Source organism: Astatotilapia calliptera, chromosome 10 (assembly GCF_964374335.1).
Source record: "Astatotilapia calliptera chromosome 10, fAstCal68.1, whole genome shotgun sequence".
Lineage (NCBI taxonomy): Eukaryota > Metazoa > Chordata > Actinopteri > Cichliformes > Cichlidae > Astatotilapia > Astatotilapia calliptera.
The window spans coordinates 14,114,343-14,130,013 of record NC_137431.1 but is presented as its reverse complement, the minus strand read 5'-3'; the positions used below and the strand labels follow the sequence as shown (position 1 = coordinate 14,130,013).

The 15,671-nt window shown below is 40.2% G+C and overlaps 1 protein-coding gene across 1 annotated transcript in view; it reads right to left on the bottom strand.

Moving 5' to 3' along the window:
* Window positions 1-15,671, bottom strand: part of LOC113030209 (sodium/potassium/calcium exchanger 3) — a 33,708-nt gene that overhangs the window by 7,392 nt on the left and 10,645 nt on the right. The window contains exons 3-16 of the mRNA XM_026181406.2: window positions 8,323-8,399; window positions 8,073-8,147; window positions 7,889-7,973; window positions 7,350-7,453; window positions 6,862-6,936; window positions 6,747-6,772; window positions 3,005-3,058; window positions 2,757-2,899; window positions 2,496-2,662; window positions 2,182-2,419; window positions 927-1,093; window positions 631-745; window positions 418-530; window positions 202-267 (exon numbers count right to left, since the gene is read on the bottom strand). Coding sequence (XP_026037191.2) covers window positions 202-267; window positions 418-530; window positions 631-745; window positions 927-1,093; window positions 2,182-2,419; window positions 2,496-2,662; window positions 2,757-2,899; window positions 3,005-3,058; window positions 6,747-6,772; window positions 6,862-6,936; window positions 7,350-7,453; window positions 7,889-7,973; window positions 8,073-8,147; window positions 8,323-8,399 — 1,505 coding nt within the window. The remainder of the gene's footprint in view (window positions 1-201; window positions 268-417; window positions 531-630; window positions 746-926; window positions 1,094-2,181; window positions 2,420-2,495; window positions 2,663-2,756; window positions 2,900-3,004; window positions 3,059-6,746; window positions 6,773-6,861; window positions 6,937-7,349; window positions 7,454-7,888; window positions 7,974-8,072; window positions 8,148-8,322; window positions 8,400-15,671) is intronic.

Sequence of the window (15,671 nt, the reverse complement as noted above, 5' to 3'; positions counted from 1 at the left end):
GAGCCCCAAACCTGGCTGAATGATCTAATAGCATTATTGATTCGTATGACTTTAAATCTGTTTGATATAGAAATGTACTGGGTGGGATTTTTTTAAAAACCCAAATTTAGCAGAGCTCTCTGCTGTACACTTTATACTGGTTACACCTCTCTGAACATCACCTATATATCTGTGCAACCTTTGGTATTTGCATTTACTTACTGTCAGAAACACAGACGCCAGCAGCAGGATGACAGAATATACAAGTCCTTTATTATTTATGGATATCTGTGGGAAAGAAAAACATCAGTGTTATGACCATCAAGCAGAAGTGAGAAGCTGCAAAGCTTCGCTCTGATAACTCGCACAGAAAAATTAGTAACCCGGGAAAGAAAGAAGTTTGAAGAGGTGTTACATAAAGATGAATGTAAGCATTACTATTGATCCGTGGTCCACCACAAGTGTACGCAAAGCCCAGGGGAAACCCAAACCCAGCAGGATGTCAAAGATATTGCTGCCTACAGAGTTGGACACTGCCATGTCCCCCATGCCTGAGTAAAGACAGGAAAAGTGACAGAGAAATGCTTAAGTACTTGCCTCACAAAGAGACATAAAAATGAAAGAGAGAGACATCACGCAGGACACATTTACCTTGTCGAGCTACAATCAGACTCGCCATGCAGTCAGGCACGCTAGTCCCTGCTGCCAGGAAGGTTATGCCCATGATGTAGTCTGGGATGTCTAGTGTGAAGCTGATGATGGTGACCTGATAGAAACATATAGAAAATATTAGGATAAAGTTATCTTACTGGTCTATAAAACCTTCAAACTAGCTTAGTTTTTGTTTTTGTTTTAATTTACAAACCAACATGCAGATGTACATCACATCAGTTTCAGCAGGTGTCTGAGAATACAAGAGATACTGTAGACAGAAGACCTGCTCTTACCATCCACACCATGAGGTAGGAGAAGACAGCGATCCATAAAGTGGAGGCCACAAAGGTGACCATGAACCAGCGGTGCCAGCGTGGCAGAATGCAGTTAGGCACAGTGCAGTAGAGCAATAGGCCCAGAGGCCATGTGATCACCCACTTTACCCGCGCACACCAGCCATCTGTGATGAGACAGCATTTGGACTGTATCAGCAATCAAGGGGTTAACATGATAGAGGAGTAAGATCAATTTAAGTCAACAATAAACTGACAAATTCTAGCTATATTTATTGAAGGCTGTTCAGAGGCCAGCGAAAGCACAAGTAATCCCTGTGACTACTCTTGGGGCTTCATGATATCCTTAATGTGATTATCTAAGGTGCACAGCTCTCTGTCCACCCCGCCTGGCGTTTAAACCTCCTGTTTTTAAGGGGCAGCCAATCAGAAGAAAGTTGATTTAGAGGCAGGGTGGCCTTAAACAGGCAGGAGGTAAATGGGTAAACTCGGGGGCTGCACAGAGATGAATAAGGATTATTTTTAACCTTGAATCGTGCAGCGCTTCTCTAGTAGAGCAAAAGACTATGGAGTAAGAAATGAGCATTATAGCACAATCATCAATCAGCTAATCAATCAAATCATTATATCGAACTTAGAAGCAACAAGTGTTATTACACATTAAAAAATGAACAGAAAACCAGCGAGAGCTTCATGTGGAAAACTCTTTTTTATTGCTGAGGTATATAGTTAAGGGCCTCCCTTAGTTATGCTGCAGTAGGCCTAGGCTGCTAGAGGCTTCCCATGGTGCACTGTGCATTTCTTTTTCACTCACTATGTGTTTATACACCACTCTGCATTTAATTATTAGTTATCATTAACCTGTGGCTCTCCTCCACAGCGTGTCCTTGTCCTGTCTTCTTTCCCTCACCCTCAACAGTCAGCTCAGATGGCCACCCCGACCTGAGCCTGGCTCTACTGGAGGTCTCTACCTGTTAAAAGGGAGTTTATCCTTCCCACTGTTGCCAAAGTGCTTGCTCATAGTGGATCGTCTGACTCTATATTATTGTTACTATGTTACTAATAATACCGAGTTATCATTGTAGCGTCTTTAGCTTACAATATAAAGTGAGGCAACTGTTGTCGTGATTTGGTGTTAACGGAATTGAACATTTGCTTTTTGAAAAGGAAGCAAATGTTTATGAAGTCCTAGCCCTATTCTAGCTCATCTTATGTATCTGTTTTGATTATACAGTCTAAAATATACATTCCTCACCTGGAATGCGCACTGGACTGAAAATCCCATCTTCATCGTCATCTTCATCTTCTTGCTGGCACACCTCGGCCCCTGGCTTGTCTCCTGACTCTGTGTCGACCATGCCGGGTCTCCCGCCTCCGTTCTCCAGACTGCAGGAGGCTGTCCTCTTCAGACTGTTGCTGGTGGACCCCCCTCTTGACCCGGGTCCGGCCTCAACGTCCCGTTGATTTTTTGAAATACGGAGCAGTCTCTGTCTCTGCGGTCGAAAAAGATCATTTAGAAAATTTTTTTTCTTGTGCGCGAGTGCGTCACAGTATGTGAGCATTAAATACCTCACTGATGAGCATGCGTCCGGCCATGGAGAGCCTGGTGCGGGGTGAGAAGTGGGGGGTGATCATAATCCGCAGGCCAGCCTCTGAGAATGACAGTTTGTGAGGGTTGAGGATGAGAAGCTCATCTACCATGACGACTGGAGAAGCCTCCTGACCATGGGCTTGGCCTGTGTATGAGATGTTGCCAATGAAAAGCACAACATATAAAACTACTTCATTCACACTCGACAAATCATTTAAAAAAACAAAACAAAAACAAACCTTTGTTGAGAAGCACCATAGATGTGTTACACGCCGAGGTGTCTTCTCCCAACTTGTTGTCTCGCCGTTCTTCTGATCGGAGGCAGCACGGCCTGATGCTCCTCAACCGACGTGTCACAAACACAAAAATCTGGGAGTTGAACCTGTGACAGAGCAAACCACCATCTTACACCATCCAAGTATTCTTACAACTCACACATATGGAGCTTTACTGACTGATGAGGAGGTTTTGTCTTCAGGAAACTTACTTCATGATGATAATGTAGATTCCATACATCGTCATTAGCAGTAAGGACTCCCACCTGCACAGTGAGCAGAACGTTTATGTGAGTCTGACCTTCACAGAATCAGTGTGCATTGGGAACAACTTGGGGTTCAGTATCCTGCCCAAAGACTGGAGCAGTCAGGGATTGAACCATCAGCCTTCCAATTAGCAGAGGACCTAAGGCTAAGATTGAGCTCGTAATGCTGCACACTGCATTTTTCTGGGGGGTTATTCCATCTGTATTTCAAATGTGAACAATAACGTGACTATTTTTTTTATTCATATTGGGAAAATGATGGAGAAAACACCTTTACAAATACTTCATATAATACTTATGGAAACTTTGAAAAAGAGAGATTTCGTACCCGAGGAGGACTATCACACTATTTTCAGATGAACATGTTGTGTGTGTTTTATTCCACCTTTAATATCCCTGAAATCCTTCACTTGCTTTAACTCTTTAAAAATAAATCTCAAGCTGTAATAAAACTCTGTGGTTTCTACAGACCTCAAAACCTGCTGCCAGAGATGCCACATACAGATTTCAAACTTTCTATGTTAACTACACTCCAGGGAGTCCATATTATCAGAGCCACAGTCTTAGTATTAAGTGATATTAAAAACCGAGGACCAAATTCAAGCAGTCGAGCCATTTTTTATGATGGAATTTAAATATCCCTGCTGAATAAAATGCTATGAAAGCATCTATAATCACTCCTACTTTCATCCCCATCCCCAAGTTCTTCTTCTTCTTCTTTTTTTTTTTTTTTAGAAAACTAATGACAGTATTGACCTCAAACTCTCCAGAATTCCTAATAAGAATTCCCTGAATTTTTGTTTTCCTCAGCGTGAAAAGTCTCTTGATAAATTGAGAATGACCCTGGATCGCTTTGTTTAGTTAGGATAATTTAATTAAACAGAAACCGCTTAAGTCTATCCAGCTCTCTTGACCACACTTCCTCCTCTTCACTGATTGGTTTGTGTTCTTCTTTGGTCACCTTTTATTCACAGTTTCACTCTGTCACAGTGTAGCAGTTCAGTCTTGAAATGTATTTATTTATTTAATCTTTTTTTAAAGATAGAAATGTGGGACACATTTATCTTTTATGTTTCCCCTTTTGTTTGAATATTTATAACTATAATTTATGTATTTATTTAGAATGGATGGATGGAATTTTGCAAATTTAAGCTTTTAACTGTAAATTCAGGCTTTTATTCATTTCCAACACTTTGATCAGATGCCCATAATGAAAGTCACTTTTGTATTCTGAACCTCTGAATTACCAGAAACCACCAAAAACATGGCTTTAAAAGTCCATTATCATCCAGATTTTACCTACAGTCATTTGAACTCAGTAACATAAGAGCGCCCTAAACCAACTTCTTATAGTCTCTTATAGTTTGTAGTTGAGTAGTCAGTTTTGCTCAGAGAGATTCCAAACTCAGTGAGGTATCCCAGAAGCATCTGGACAGTGGCCATGACAGTAGCAGATCTTCTAAATACTAAGAAGGGGTACTTCAGTGCTTCCTGTAATGCCTCCTTTAGCAGAGGAGACACTTGGGCATCATTTATTAAATTGCAATCCAAAGTGATGGAGTGTGCAAACAAACATCCAACCTATTTTCCATTTCCATTGCCATACTCTGCTGATATGTCTCAAGCATGCTCACTCATCCAGGGAAAGATACCCTGATAAAGTTAATTCTGTTCACCTGACTGCAGCTTCTGCTTCTTCGTTGAGCGATGAAAAGTTTCTCCCACTGAAAACATTAAATCTGGATAAAGTGAATCAACTTTCTCGAAACTAATAAAAATGTTTTCAATCTGAACCTTCAACAGGTTCTTAAACCCACACATGAGCTATGAACATTACAACATGAAGGTGGAGAAGATCGTAACTTGGATAAAAAAAAAAATGCATACAAAATAAAGTACAAGAACATATGAGTAGAGAAGACCAGCAACTAATCTCAATTAGTCATCCTAACACTGCATTTCTCTTTTGCTAAGTCCTTATGAATTCCCCTTCATATCTTTCCTTGACCTCATGGCTTTTCCCATAAAGGTCAAAGAGAAGTGAAGTGTTTTGTGAATGATTTTCTTATATAGGGATATAAATGTAGTTGAAATATATATAAAAACATCAACACAAAACAAGGCAGTTCAGAAACACTGTCACAGATTGAGTCATACAAAGCAATTTTTAAAATAAGCATCTAAACGTCTAGTACACACTGTCCAGTTCACTTCAGGTTATGCATGTTTTCTCTTTGTCTTTGAATATGAATTGACTGAAACTGTCCCATTGCTCCTTGGCCATCTCTATTTTTTACAGCTAAGCCTTCACAACATAACTTCTCCACATCGCTGCCACATTTTCACTGTCACAGTTTGAGATTCTTTCCAAAACCTGAGAATTAGTCAGGCACGAATCCCTAACCCGACCCTCAATAGGCCCGCTGCATACTTATTCAGCTGTGGCATGACACCACTGTCTCCAAGGAGACACAGTGTTGGTGATCTAGGCAAATCACACTTCAACAATCGTAAAGATGTCTTCAAAACAGAAAAACCTTTGCACACTCGCGTGCATGCACATAAGTGCCTCTTTTTGTCTTACATTCCCAGCATATAGCATCCTTAATTAAACCCATTTTGTTTAATTGAGAAGGATAACAGTAAATTATTTTATATTGGATAAAGTTACTTCTACTTTCCCTGATTTGTGAATAAATAAAGCTATGACTGACAACAGTGAAATGGACACAGAAAGCACAATAAGTTCAGTGTGCTGCAGTCTGCTCTGTCCTTTCTGAACTACTTTGAGCACTAGGATGCCAGTGACCAAGTTCAAATACAATCCGTACCAACAAACAGGACTGACAGTAAAAGACGCAGCTGCAAACAGCGGTGAGGTGAAATACACCAAGATGGCCTCGGTTTGGGACTCAATAAACAGCCTGCTATATATCACGAAGGAATTCAGCACCACAGTGGACATTAGATCCTTGAATAAATCTACCCTTTCAATAAAATCCCAACATGGTGAACAATGGAAAGCTCTTTTACTCTAAAGGTCTCGGGAAGAGAAGTAGGCATCCAGAGCGGGAAAAAAACCAGCTGTAAAGGAAGAGTTACACAAAAGAAATCAATCTAACAACCAGTATCAAATCAATCTTACAAATAAGCTGCAAATGACTGAAATGAGTGCCACTGATGGCATAAACCTCCAAAGGAAATCAATCAAAATTAATTTACTAACATTTTCCTTTCCTGCCTCTGATTAGAAATATTTGTTCAGATGTTACTATTTTTCAAGAATAAATCAGAAACATATTGATTTACCACAGTCCGTTATCACAGCTATAACGCTGCCATTACTAATAATAAAAAGTAATACAAATCACTTGAGGAATGAGGTTGTGACATCATTTAGAGCATGAAAGAATGCGCTTTAAATTCATTTTTTGTGACATTTACAATTCTCGTCATCAGTAAACCGCAAACGAGGAATAAAATCATGTCAACAGGAACGTCAGCTCCTGTTGCAATCCAACCCATTTAATCCGATTCCTGACAGACTTTTTAAACACGCCGAGTCTCAAACTGAGCTCATTTATACAAGCAGTGAAAACAGTGTAAAGTACTGGCTCACACAAAAAAAACAGGGAGTTAAAAATTTCTTAAAACAACCTTTAAAAATGAAAAAGCTGTGTGGACTCACCAGACAACTGTGGCATCATAGATGACCTAAGGAGAAAGAAAAGACAGTTTAAAAGCAAAAAGGATGACACGGAGCTCAGAGGAACTACTCTTTATTGTTTAAATGTGTATCTCACCATGATGAGAGTCAGTACTGACAGGATGTAGTAGGAGGAATCTCTAAAGAGAGACCACCATGTCAGAACCACTGTCTGTGGAGAACAGATACTCGTGTTACAATATTTTATTATTCATTATTCAGAGCTGCGCATGAACAGGTTTCTTCTATTGCAATGTCTTCTATTACATTTTATTAATTTCAAAGCCAGATTAAATGAAGGTTCTTTACACCAGTTTGATAAGTTGCTTTGTCCTGAGATGACCGCGCTCAGACTAAACCCCTCTGTTTGGCAGTGGAGTGGAAAAAAACTGTGGAAGACTGAGCCTTTAAAGCAGTCTGAGCTCATTTGAAACTTTAATAATGTTTAACAAACACATCACCACTGTAGCAATATCTAAAAGCACAACAGTTTCCCTTTAAACAAGCATTGAAAAAGAAAAGTTACACCACATGTGACAAACATCTGGCTGTAAGATGTGAGTAAGAGTCACACGTTTAATCTACCTGGCCTGCAAAGATTCCACTCAAACCAATTATGACCAGGATGTTGAAGACAGCTGAGCCCACGATTGTGCCGACGCCAACGTCACCTTTAGTGATGAAGACACCTGAAAAAGTGCAGAGGATTTGTCTGACGTCAGATAAAATCTGTCTGTCATTCCGTGTTTTTAGGGGCTGTTTATCCTTGTAAACCCCAGATGAGAATCCACAAGCTAAAATATGAACTACTAAGAAAAATCTTTGTGTTGCTTTAAACTGGACTCTGCTGACATCTCCTGGATATGTCCGGTACCTACTTAGATCAGGACCTTTGAAACAACGAGAGCATTGAAGAGAGCCAATCCTCTCCCAAAAGCTTTGCTTTATTTTGAAAGTTAAGCCATTCTTTACCCATGCTCCACTTCACCAGGTTTTGGCACGGTCTGCTGACAAACATCACTTTTTCTCATTTAATCTGATGACAAGCAGTGAAAACAAATGTTGTCATGCTCTCTCTGAATGGAAAGAGCTGCTACTTGGTTAAGACTAGCTGGGTTACTAACCAATGAGAGAGGTGAAAAGCTCTGGAGCTGAGCTTCCAGCAGCCATAAATGTGGCCCCGGCTACATCTTCACTGAGCTGAAGGTTCTGGAAAATTAAATTAAAAAACAGTTTGAATAGTCCGATAATAATATTTTAAAACAATAAATTTATATCTGAAGGCCAGCTGGGGCTGGTTTTCCTCACCTCAGATATTTTCTCCAGGGAAGGAACAAAGTAGTCATCACAGACAATTGCCAGAGCGTAGAACATGTAGATGGCCTGGAAGAGAGGGACCCATACACACTTTGCCTTTACATAACATAAACCAGCTATATATGTCGTCCTGTTGTGTGCGTTTATTCTGTATTGATGTCAAGTGTCAGCATCATGACTCAGGGTTATAAATGGAGAGGAAAATGTGCAGATTTGAGGCAACATTGCAAGAAATACTCACACAGAGTGCATGGAGACACACGGCCCCATTCTTCCTCTGCTCCTTGGTGAAGATGTCCTCTGGAAACTCATGGATGGCTGCAAGGTACACACGTTTTATTAAATAAATGCCAACTAAAAACTGAAACCTGCAAACAAAACAAAAAACAGAAAGAAAAAAACCCAGAAGACTATTTTTATTAATCATCATTTGTAAACACGTTTTAAATGAATATATAATTTTATCATCATCATCACCAATTTCAGGTAAGATCTCTGACAGACAAGCTACAAACTGCAGCATCACAGAGACCCAGTGTTCGTTTTGCAGTGACAAATGAGACAGGAAGTGAGGTGGAAGTGAAACTGGCAGCTGCTTCCTGTCCTCCCTTGAGTTTAAAGGAAAAAAAAGGGGAAAAAAAGAACTGTTAATGACAGCTTAGCTCCCCTCTGTTCCCTCGACACTGCGAAAGAAAGCCTTGAGTGTGTGGTACAGCTCCAATTTACAACTCTGAGCCGAGCTGGATGAATGTAAACTACTGGGGAGCATGAAGCTATTAATAGCCCTTCTGCTCTGTGAGACAACAGCGGGTCGACAAGCACACAATAAGCACAGCGTAGCCGCCACGATACACGCTGCACCTCGGCTGCATGGAAACCGAACAACAGATTGCATGGATTAAAAGAGGGTCCCCTGTGATCAGGGATATGAGATTTGATCTTTGACTCTGCGGCGGCAGAGATCGAGAGGAGGAGGAGGCCATATGGTCCCGAAGAAGGGGACAGAAATTTGTTCAGTTTGAAAAGATAAATGTTTGTGCAGTGACGTTTCCGCATTTTTGCTGTTGTGCCACGAACTGCTTCTTGTGCATGGTTTTTAAGAGGCGAGATGAGTTTGTGGACGGGCTGAGGTAAAAAAGCTCCTTTGTGGTCCAGCTGTTACTGCGGGGCACAGCTCGTCCAATAAACTGTCAAGGTTTAGCACGTAAACTTTCTGTCACCCAATCTGACGAATGAAAGAGGCTGGATTTGAAGCAGTTCCTCATGCACCTTCTCAAGCGGCCTGTCAGCTGTCGGACATGTGTGCTAACACACAAACTCTCAGATTAGGATGGAAACGAAGGGGCTTCAACATGTAGCTCAGATGGACCCTTTGAGGGGTTGCTCTGGTGAAGGTAGTTACTATGGCGACCTGCTCCCCGGGGGCAGCTTTTTTCTGATGGGTGGCAGTAGGAAGCCATAGGCAAGGCAACTGAGAGAGCAGTGAGAAAAAGGGAGGTGAATATGTGTTTCCCATGGTTAGGGTTTATGAAAAAAGGAAAGAAAAAAAAAGTGACAGCAGCTCTGGACTGTAATGTCTAAAAATATTTATTTTTCCTAACAAACCCTCAGGAGAGGTCTGAGAGAGCGGGGGGAGGAGGGGGCACGGCACACAGATACAAAGAGACACAAACAGTCTACTGGCTTCCTCAAGGTTGCTGAATGTGCTTTTGCCAAGAATCTTACGCTGTGGTCTCACAGTGCAAGGCCACAAACGGAAACACCAGAGGGTCGAAGATGATCGCACATCTGCAACTTTCCCAATCAGGGGATTTGAGCCAGCTGCGCCGTCAGAGCAGTAAAGTCACAAGTTTACTAATCACTCGGGAACATGTGGACAGCAGTGCTGGTGTGCGGTTACTCTGAGAATATATATAGTCTATATATCATTTCTCTGGGCTCAGTGTTTTTTATTGCCAGCATCACAAGAAGCTCCCACAGCTCATTCACCTCTGATCCAGTTCTGTCGGTCACAGTGTTCACAGCAGCTCACTTATCTTTGTTGCACTCCTCCACAAGCAGCACTGCTAAAGAACAGACTCTCTTCAGATCTGTTCAGTTCGCTGTATGGTTGCTGGTAAAGTGACAGACTGTCAGAAACACGAGTATGCATTGTACTGCTGACAGGAAGGACTTCTTCACAGCCTGAACTAGCACAACCAAACAGCTTTTGTAATACTTTACAGCTAAGTAGGGTATAAAATTAACTTATTCCTTTTTGCTAAACAGAAATGTAGTGGGTTGGTAGTTTGTTACATTTTGTTGGCATATTAGATTCAAAGGGTTTATTAAACACCGTAAATAAGTTAAACCTGAAAATGCTGTCAATAGCCATGTCTTTAGGGATAAAATTGCTCTATAAATCAAACTGACTGATATATAGACAAACTCTTTTAGCTAAACCTTTCAGAAGACAAACATGAATGAAACTGTAAAGTCTGGTACATAAACATAGTGTAAAAAGTAAGGAGATTTGTGTTTGGCTGATTATTTCTTTGTTGTAAAAATGCATCTTGGTAATAAATCTTTTACGGTTGGGAAGTTTATTTCCTGTTAAACAGAGCCACATTTGTGGGTTAAGCAGCAGAGTTGAGCATGTGGGTTTTGCCCATAAAAAACCCCAAATCTTCAGCTTATTCTGCTATTGACACTTCTTTTGAGCTTCTGGTACCACAGGTGCTGACAATCAGGCTCCAATCAAGGCTGATTGTCAGCACCTGTGAGCATGGACCCTGTGGTTAGTTGGTGTCTACTCCAAGCATATCATGTCTGACTGTTTTTAAAAAGGGCCCGTGCCACAGGGGAACTTCAAGCTGGTGAAGATTCTTCAATAAACATGACACCAATTAAGAGTCAATATCAGAATAAGCAGTTTGGCATTGACAGAGAAGATTTGCCAAGTTTTTAATGGGCGTAACCCTCACGCTCAACTCTGCTGCTCAACCCTGCTGCTCAACCCTTAAACGCATTTTTCTTTTTCTAAAAGTGGCTCAATTTAAAGGAAAATGAACAGGTGTTCCAATGGTATAATATTTATTGCCAAGGAGCATTGCTACAACAAAGAAATAACCCTGCAACAAGTTTCCTTACTATTTGTGCTACACCAAGATGTTTCTGAAGTAAACAAATATATAAATTTTTACCGGAAAAAAGTCATTACCATATTACTAACATTAATAAATGACTGTTTGATTAAGGATGTTTCAATAAAGTGAGGTATCTCCTTGAGTATGCATCTATTTCTATAAAATCCAAGTGATAAATTGTAAACTAAAAAAATTACATGTGTATTTTGGACATTCTTTCTCCTCTAGTCCAAAGGACAACGCATCAGAGAAACAAATCATTCCAAAATATTAACAGGGGCCAATACATTATAGAAATAATAAATATATGTTGTACTGGATACAATTTAATGACAAAAATATGTTTAATCACCAAACGTGTTTCAAGATCTGTGCCAATTGGAAATATCAGATGACGAGTATCATTTAGATTATGTGCAAATTAGAAACTGCTCATATCAATTAAACATTTCTCTACTTTCAGATGCACAAATGCAAATGATATGCTATGGGTGGACAATTCAAATTTCAGTATAAATACAAATACATAAATTGTTCACATTAACAAACAAAAAAACACAACTGAGGATTTAGATGAGCTATGTATGCTGACTAACAATAACTTGATGATATGCTGGTCATTCAAGACCTGGAACCTTTTTTTGCAAAGGATTTTTCCCCCTGTTATATACACCACATATGAGCAGCAACTTCAGACTTTGGGTTTGGGCATTTATCTGGATCTTAGTTTAACTAAAAACCAAAACACCCAAATTGTGCTCCCTGATGGCAGCAGCCTTGTCTCATAGGACAATGTACCCTATCACACTACAAACTGCTGACAGAGCAGGGCGGCACCAGCAGAGTCAGATCATTTTTTAGGGTGTCTAACCTCCTGGCCACACATGGCCGGCCACTCTACAAAACACAGAACCTAAAAGAACTGGTAGATCTGGTCCACCATCCACCCCACCCCCAGAGGTTCCCGTAGCCAATCTGTCTGAACACTATAAAACTGATGGTTTTAATCTTGTGGCTGACAGGTGTACGCTCTGATTGTGTGCCATGAATCTACTCATCACTCTTTGTGTGCTCTAGACTATCCAGTGAGATTTATGCTGACCTTAAAGCAACAGTTGCTGTTGTATTTTTTGCTTTGTTGAAGTTTGTCAGTGTGAGACTGGCATAGAAGGAAAACGCAATCATTTATAGCTGAAAATAAGTCGCTAAAGAAAAAGGTCAGCACATAAATTTTAAAGATTAACTCTAAAGCACAATAAAAACCAGGAGGTATGGTTTAGCATGTTTGTAAAGAAACAAGTGCAAGTTGACCCTAATGTGTCTGCTTCCATTCTCAACGCACTGAAAATCTACAGCATAAAACTTTATTAGCTTTTAGTTGAGTCCTCCACAAGACTTATAGCCATTATAAAATAATGTTTCCATTTCAAACTGAATGGACGAATCAACCAGTTGCTACTTTACAGCATAATGACATCAGATGACAACCTTAGTCTATTTTTAAATCTGCAGTGTGAGAGGACAGATTGTTTCTTGAATGTGTATTTTATCTCGCTCCAGATCAAAAACAGGCCATGCTGCAGATTAGATCTTGAAGCATAAGGTCAGTGCCGAGCAAATTCTGCAGGTTTTAGAAATCAAACCTCCATGGAGCTTCAGCAGATTCGATGGATGGACAGTGGGCGGTATAGGATAATGTTATCGATCTGTAAGTCTGCAGGGCGTCCTGGAGTCAAGCTACGGTATTGACAAGCATATTGAGTAAAGTCATATCATGCACCAACCAGACTGGCGCTGGCGTATAGTCTCTTGCCCTCTCTTTCACTCTCTCTCTCTCTCTCTCTCTCTCACACACACACACAAACAAAGAGAGCGCGAGAAAGAGAACTCTGCAAAACAGCTGCATTTTTCATGAGAAATCAGAAAAATAAATATTTTATCCAGGTGTGTAGTGTAAATTCAATTATGCATTTGTTCTTTGATTCCCTTTCCTTTGAGGCAGATTGAATGCAAAACTGATGAAACAGCAGCAGGCTTCAAGCTCCAACAACCACCTTTCGCATCAATAAACACTGAACATCATTTTACGCTGTTCTGATAACAGAGAACAAAAGAAAACTGTGGGGTGTACGTTCGCTCAATAAAACTACAACACGATGCATCATTAGCAAGACAATAAACTCAAAGGAGAAACACAAAACTCATTAATCAGTCATTTTAAAAGAACACCGGTCAACCCCCACAGTAAAATGTGGTCTTAGTACATTTTATCCATTGCATAGAGATGGTGGCTTTTGCTTCTCTACAGTAAAAGTAAATGGTATTCACATTGTTGTGCTCAAACCATCAAAAAGTGTTTGAGAAACTGCAGCAGTGACTTTCCAGAAATCATGACCTAGTTACTAAACTCGAAAGAAGACCTAAAATGTAAAACCATTACGTGAGCAGTTTCATATATGAGCCATTTTCTTTCCGCACTACTATACCAGCCAACCACATCACTGTGAAGAACTCAGCATCTATCTATGGGAGGCATGTGTTTGTGACAGGATGCAAAGAGGGCTCTAGTGCACTCTAGAGCCCTCTTTGGCTGCATATGCGACCTAATTTCTCAATGATGCGACTAAAAAAGTCCTAGATTGCACCTTGTCTTCGCAACTCGGAAAGTCTCCGTGTGGTCAACAACAAACACACATTATACCCATATCGTGGTCTAAACAAATCAGAGATAAAAGGCGTGGGACCTCTCTGATTGGCCGCGGTCAATATATTCCTGTAGTTCTACATTAGTGTTCGTTTGAAAGTGCAGGTGGATAGAGAGAGGTGAGTAGCTTGAATAAAGCGATATCGAATCATAAAATCCTGAATCCACTTTTAATTATATATGTATTTTGCCAGAAACGCCAGAATCTCAGGTTAAAGCTCACAAAACTATTTCAACAACCACCAAACAGCTAAAACATCAAATGAGAGCGGGTAAACGGATTCTGCACAAAGACATAAAATCAAAGCGCGGACCCGACGCATCAGAATCAGTGAGATGGCGGCTTTCTCACCCAACGGCACGTACACGGACACACCATCGGTGCTGAAGGCCGAGAACTCACAGTTTCTGATGCCTTGGGTCCTCGTTTTGTGTTTATGTAGCCTAGGCCCGACAGAAGTGGATGTAGCTGTGGGTAATGAGAAAAGATGACTTTTTCGTTAAGTTAAGCCCTGATCCGTCTGAAATTCATAGCCAGTGCTCTGACACGGAGCCATCAACCTCTGAACGCTGAAAAAGCACAGTGTGTCCAGAAAACACATTAAATGCCATGATAAATGCAAGAGTCCCCTCTCCTCGCTGCCTTTCAGCGCTGGTGAGAAGAGGTCGTCAGAGGAGGCCGATGTGAGTTTAACATTGTCTACAATATTGCCAAAGAGTGCCAACACACTTTAAGCACAAGCACTTTTTGAGTAACTTATCTTTCTTTTAGAACTGTGCTCCAAATAAAGAACTTTGTGTTGACAAGATTGTTAGTTAATCATTTATAAATCAATCAAGCGAATAGTGAACATGTAAAACAGTGGGGTTAAGCAATGCAGTTAATAAAGTTGGGCGCACCAATGCAACTGTGGCAGAAGGTTAGTCTAGAGCCCTGTGAGTTCCTCTGAGCTGAGCAGCACTGTTAGCTCACTGCACACTTCCTATGGTTGGTGATTGTAGCTCAGCACAAAGACACAAAGCTGCTAACAAGGACTGAGTGTTTGTTTTTTTAGGTACTAGGTAGGTACTGCTTTTATGAAAGGAAATATGATAACTTTTCTTGACATTAATGAAGCAAGTAAACAAGCAAATAAGTAAGTATGTCACTATATGTAATATTCAAGTACGAAAATAACCCTTTTAAAGCCAAGTACACCATATTTGATACATGGGTTTTTGTTTCTGAGACTTCATGACACTTCTATCATCAATGTAATTTTTTTTCTCCCCCAAAAACCGACATGGTTCCTTGTTCCTTGTTCCTACAACGTGCAGTGTACGTGTACACTGCACGTTTTACAATGCGTCAGAAAATGCTTGATGTAGCAAATATACTACAAATGAAAACTCATTCATATATATTTTTTAAACTAGAATTAAAAAAATTTGAATTATTATTTCGTGTTTCAGGCTTCAAAGGGTTAAGTATGTATTTCAGCAAGTATGCAAGCATCCATGTATATATGTAAGTAGGCATCTAACTATGTATGTATCTGTGTAAGTAAGCATGTAAGTAAGCTATTAATCCATTATATATGCCAGTAAGTATGTAAGTAATTAAGCATGTATATAAGTAAGCAGTTATGGTGTACAATCGAATATACTTACACAGTATTCATGTGAGAATGTAAATATGCCTGTAAGTATCTACCAAGTTTCAAATAATGTAAGGAGACAACTTTCTTGCAGTCAACATCTCCAAAACTGAGCAACTTCAAG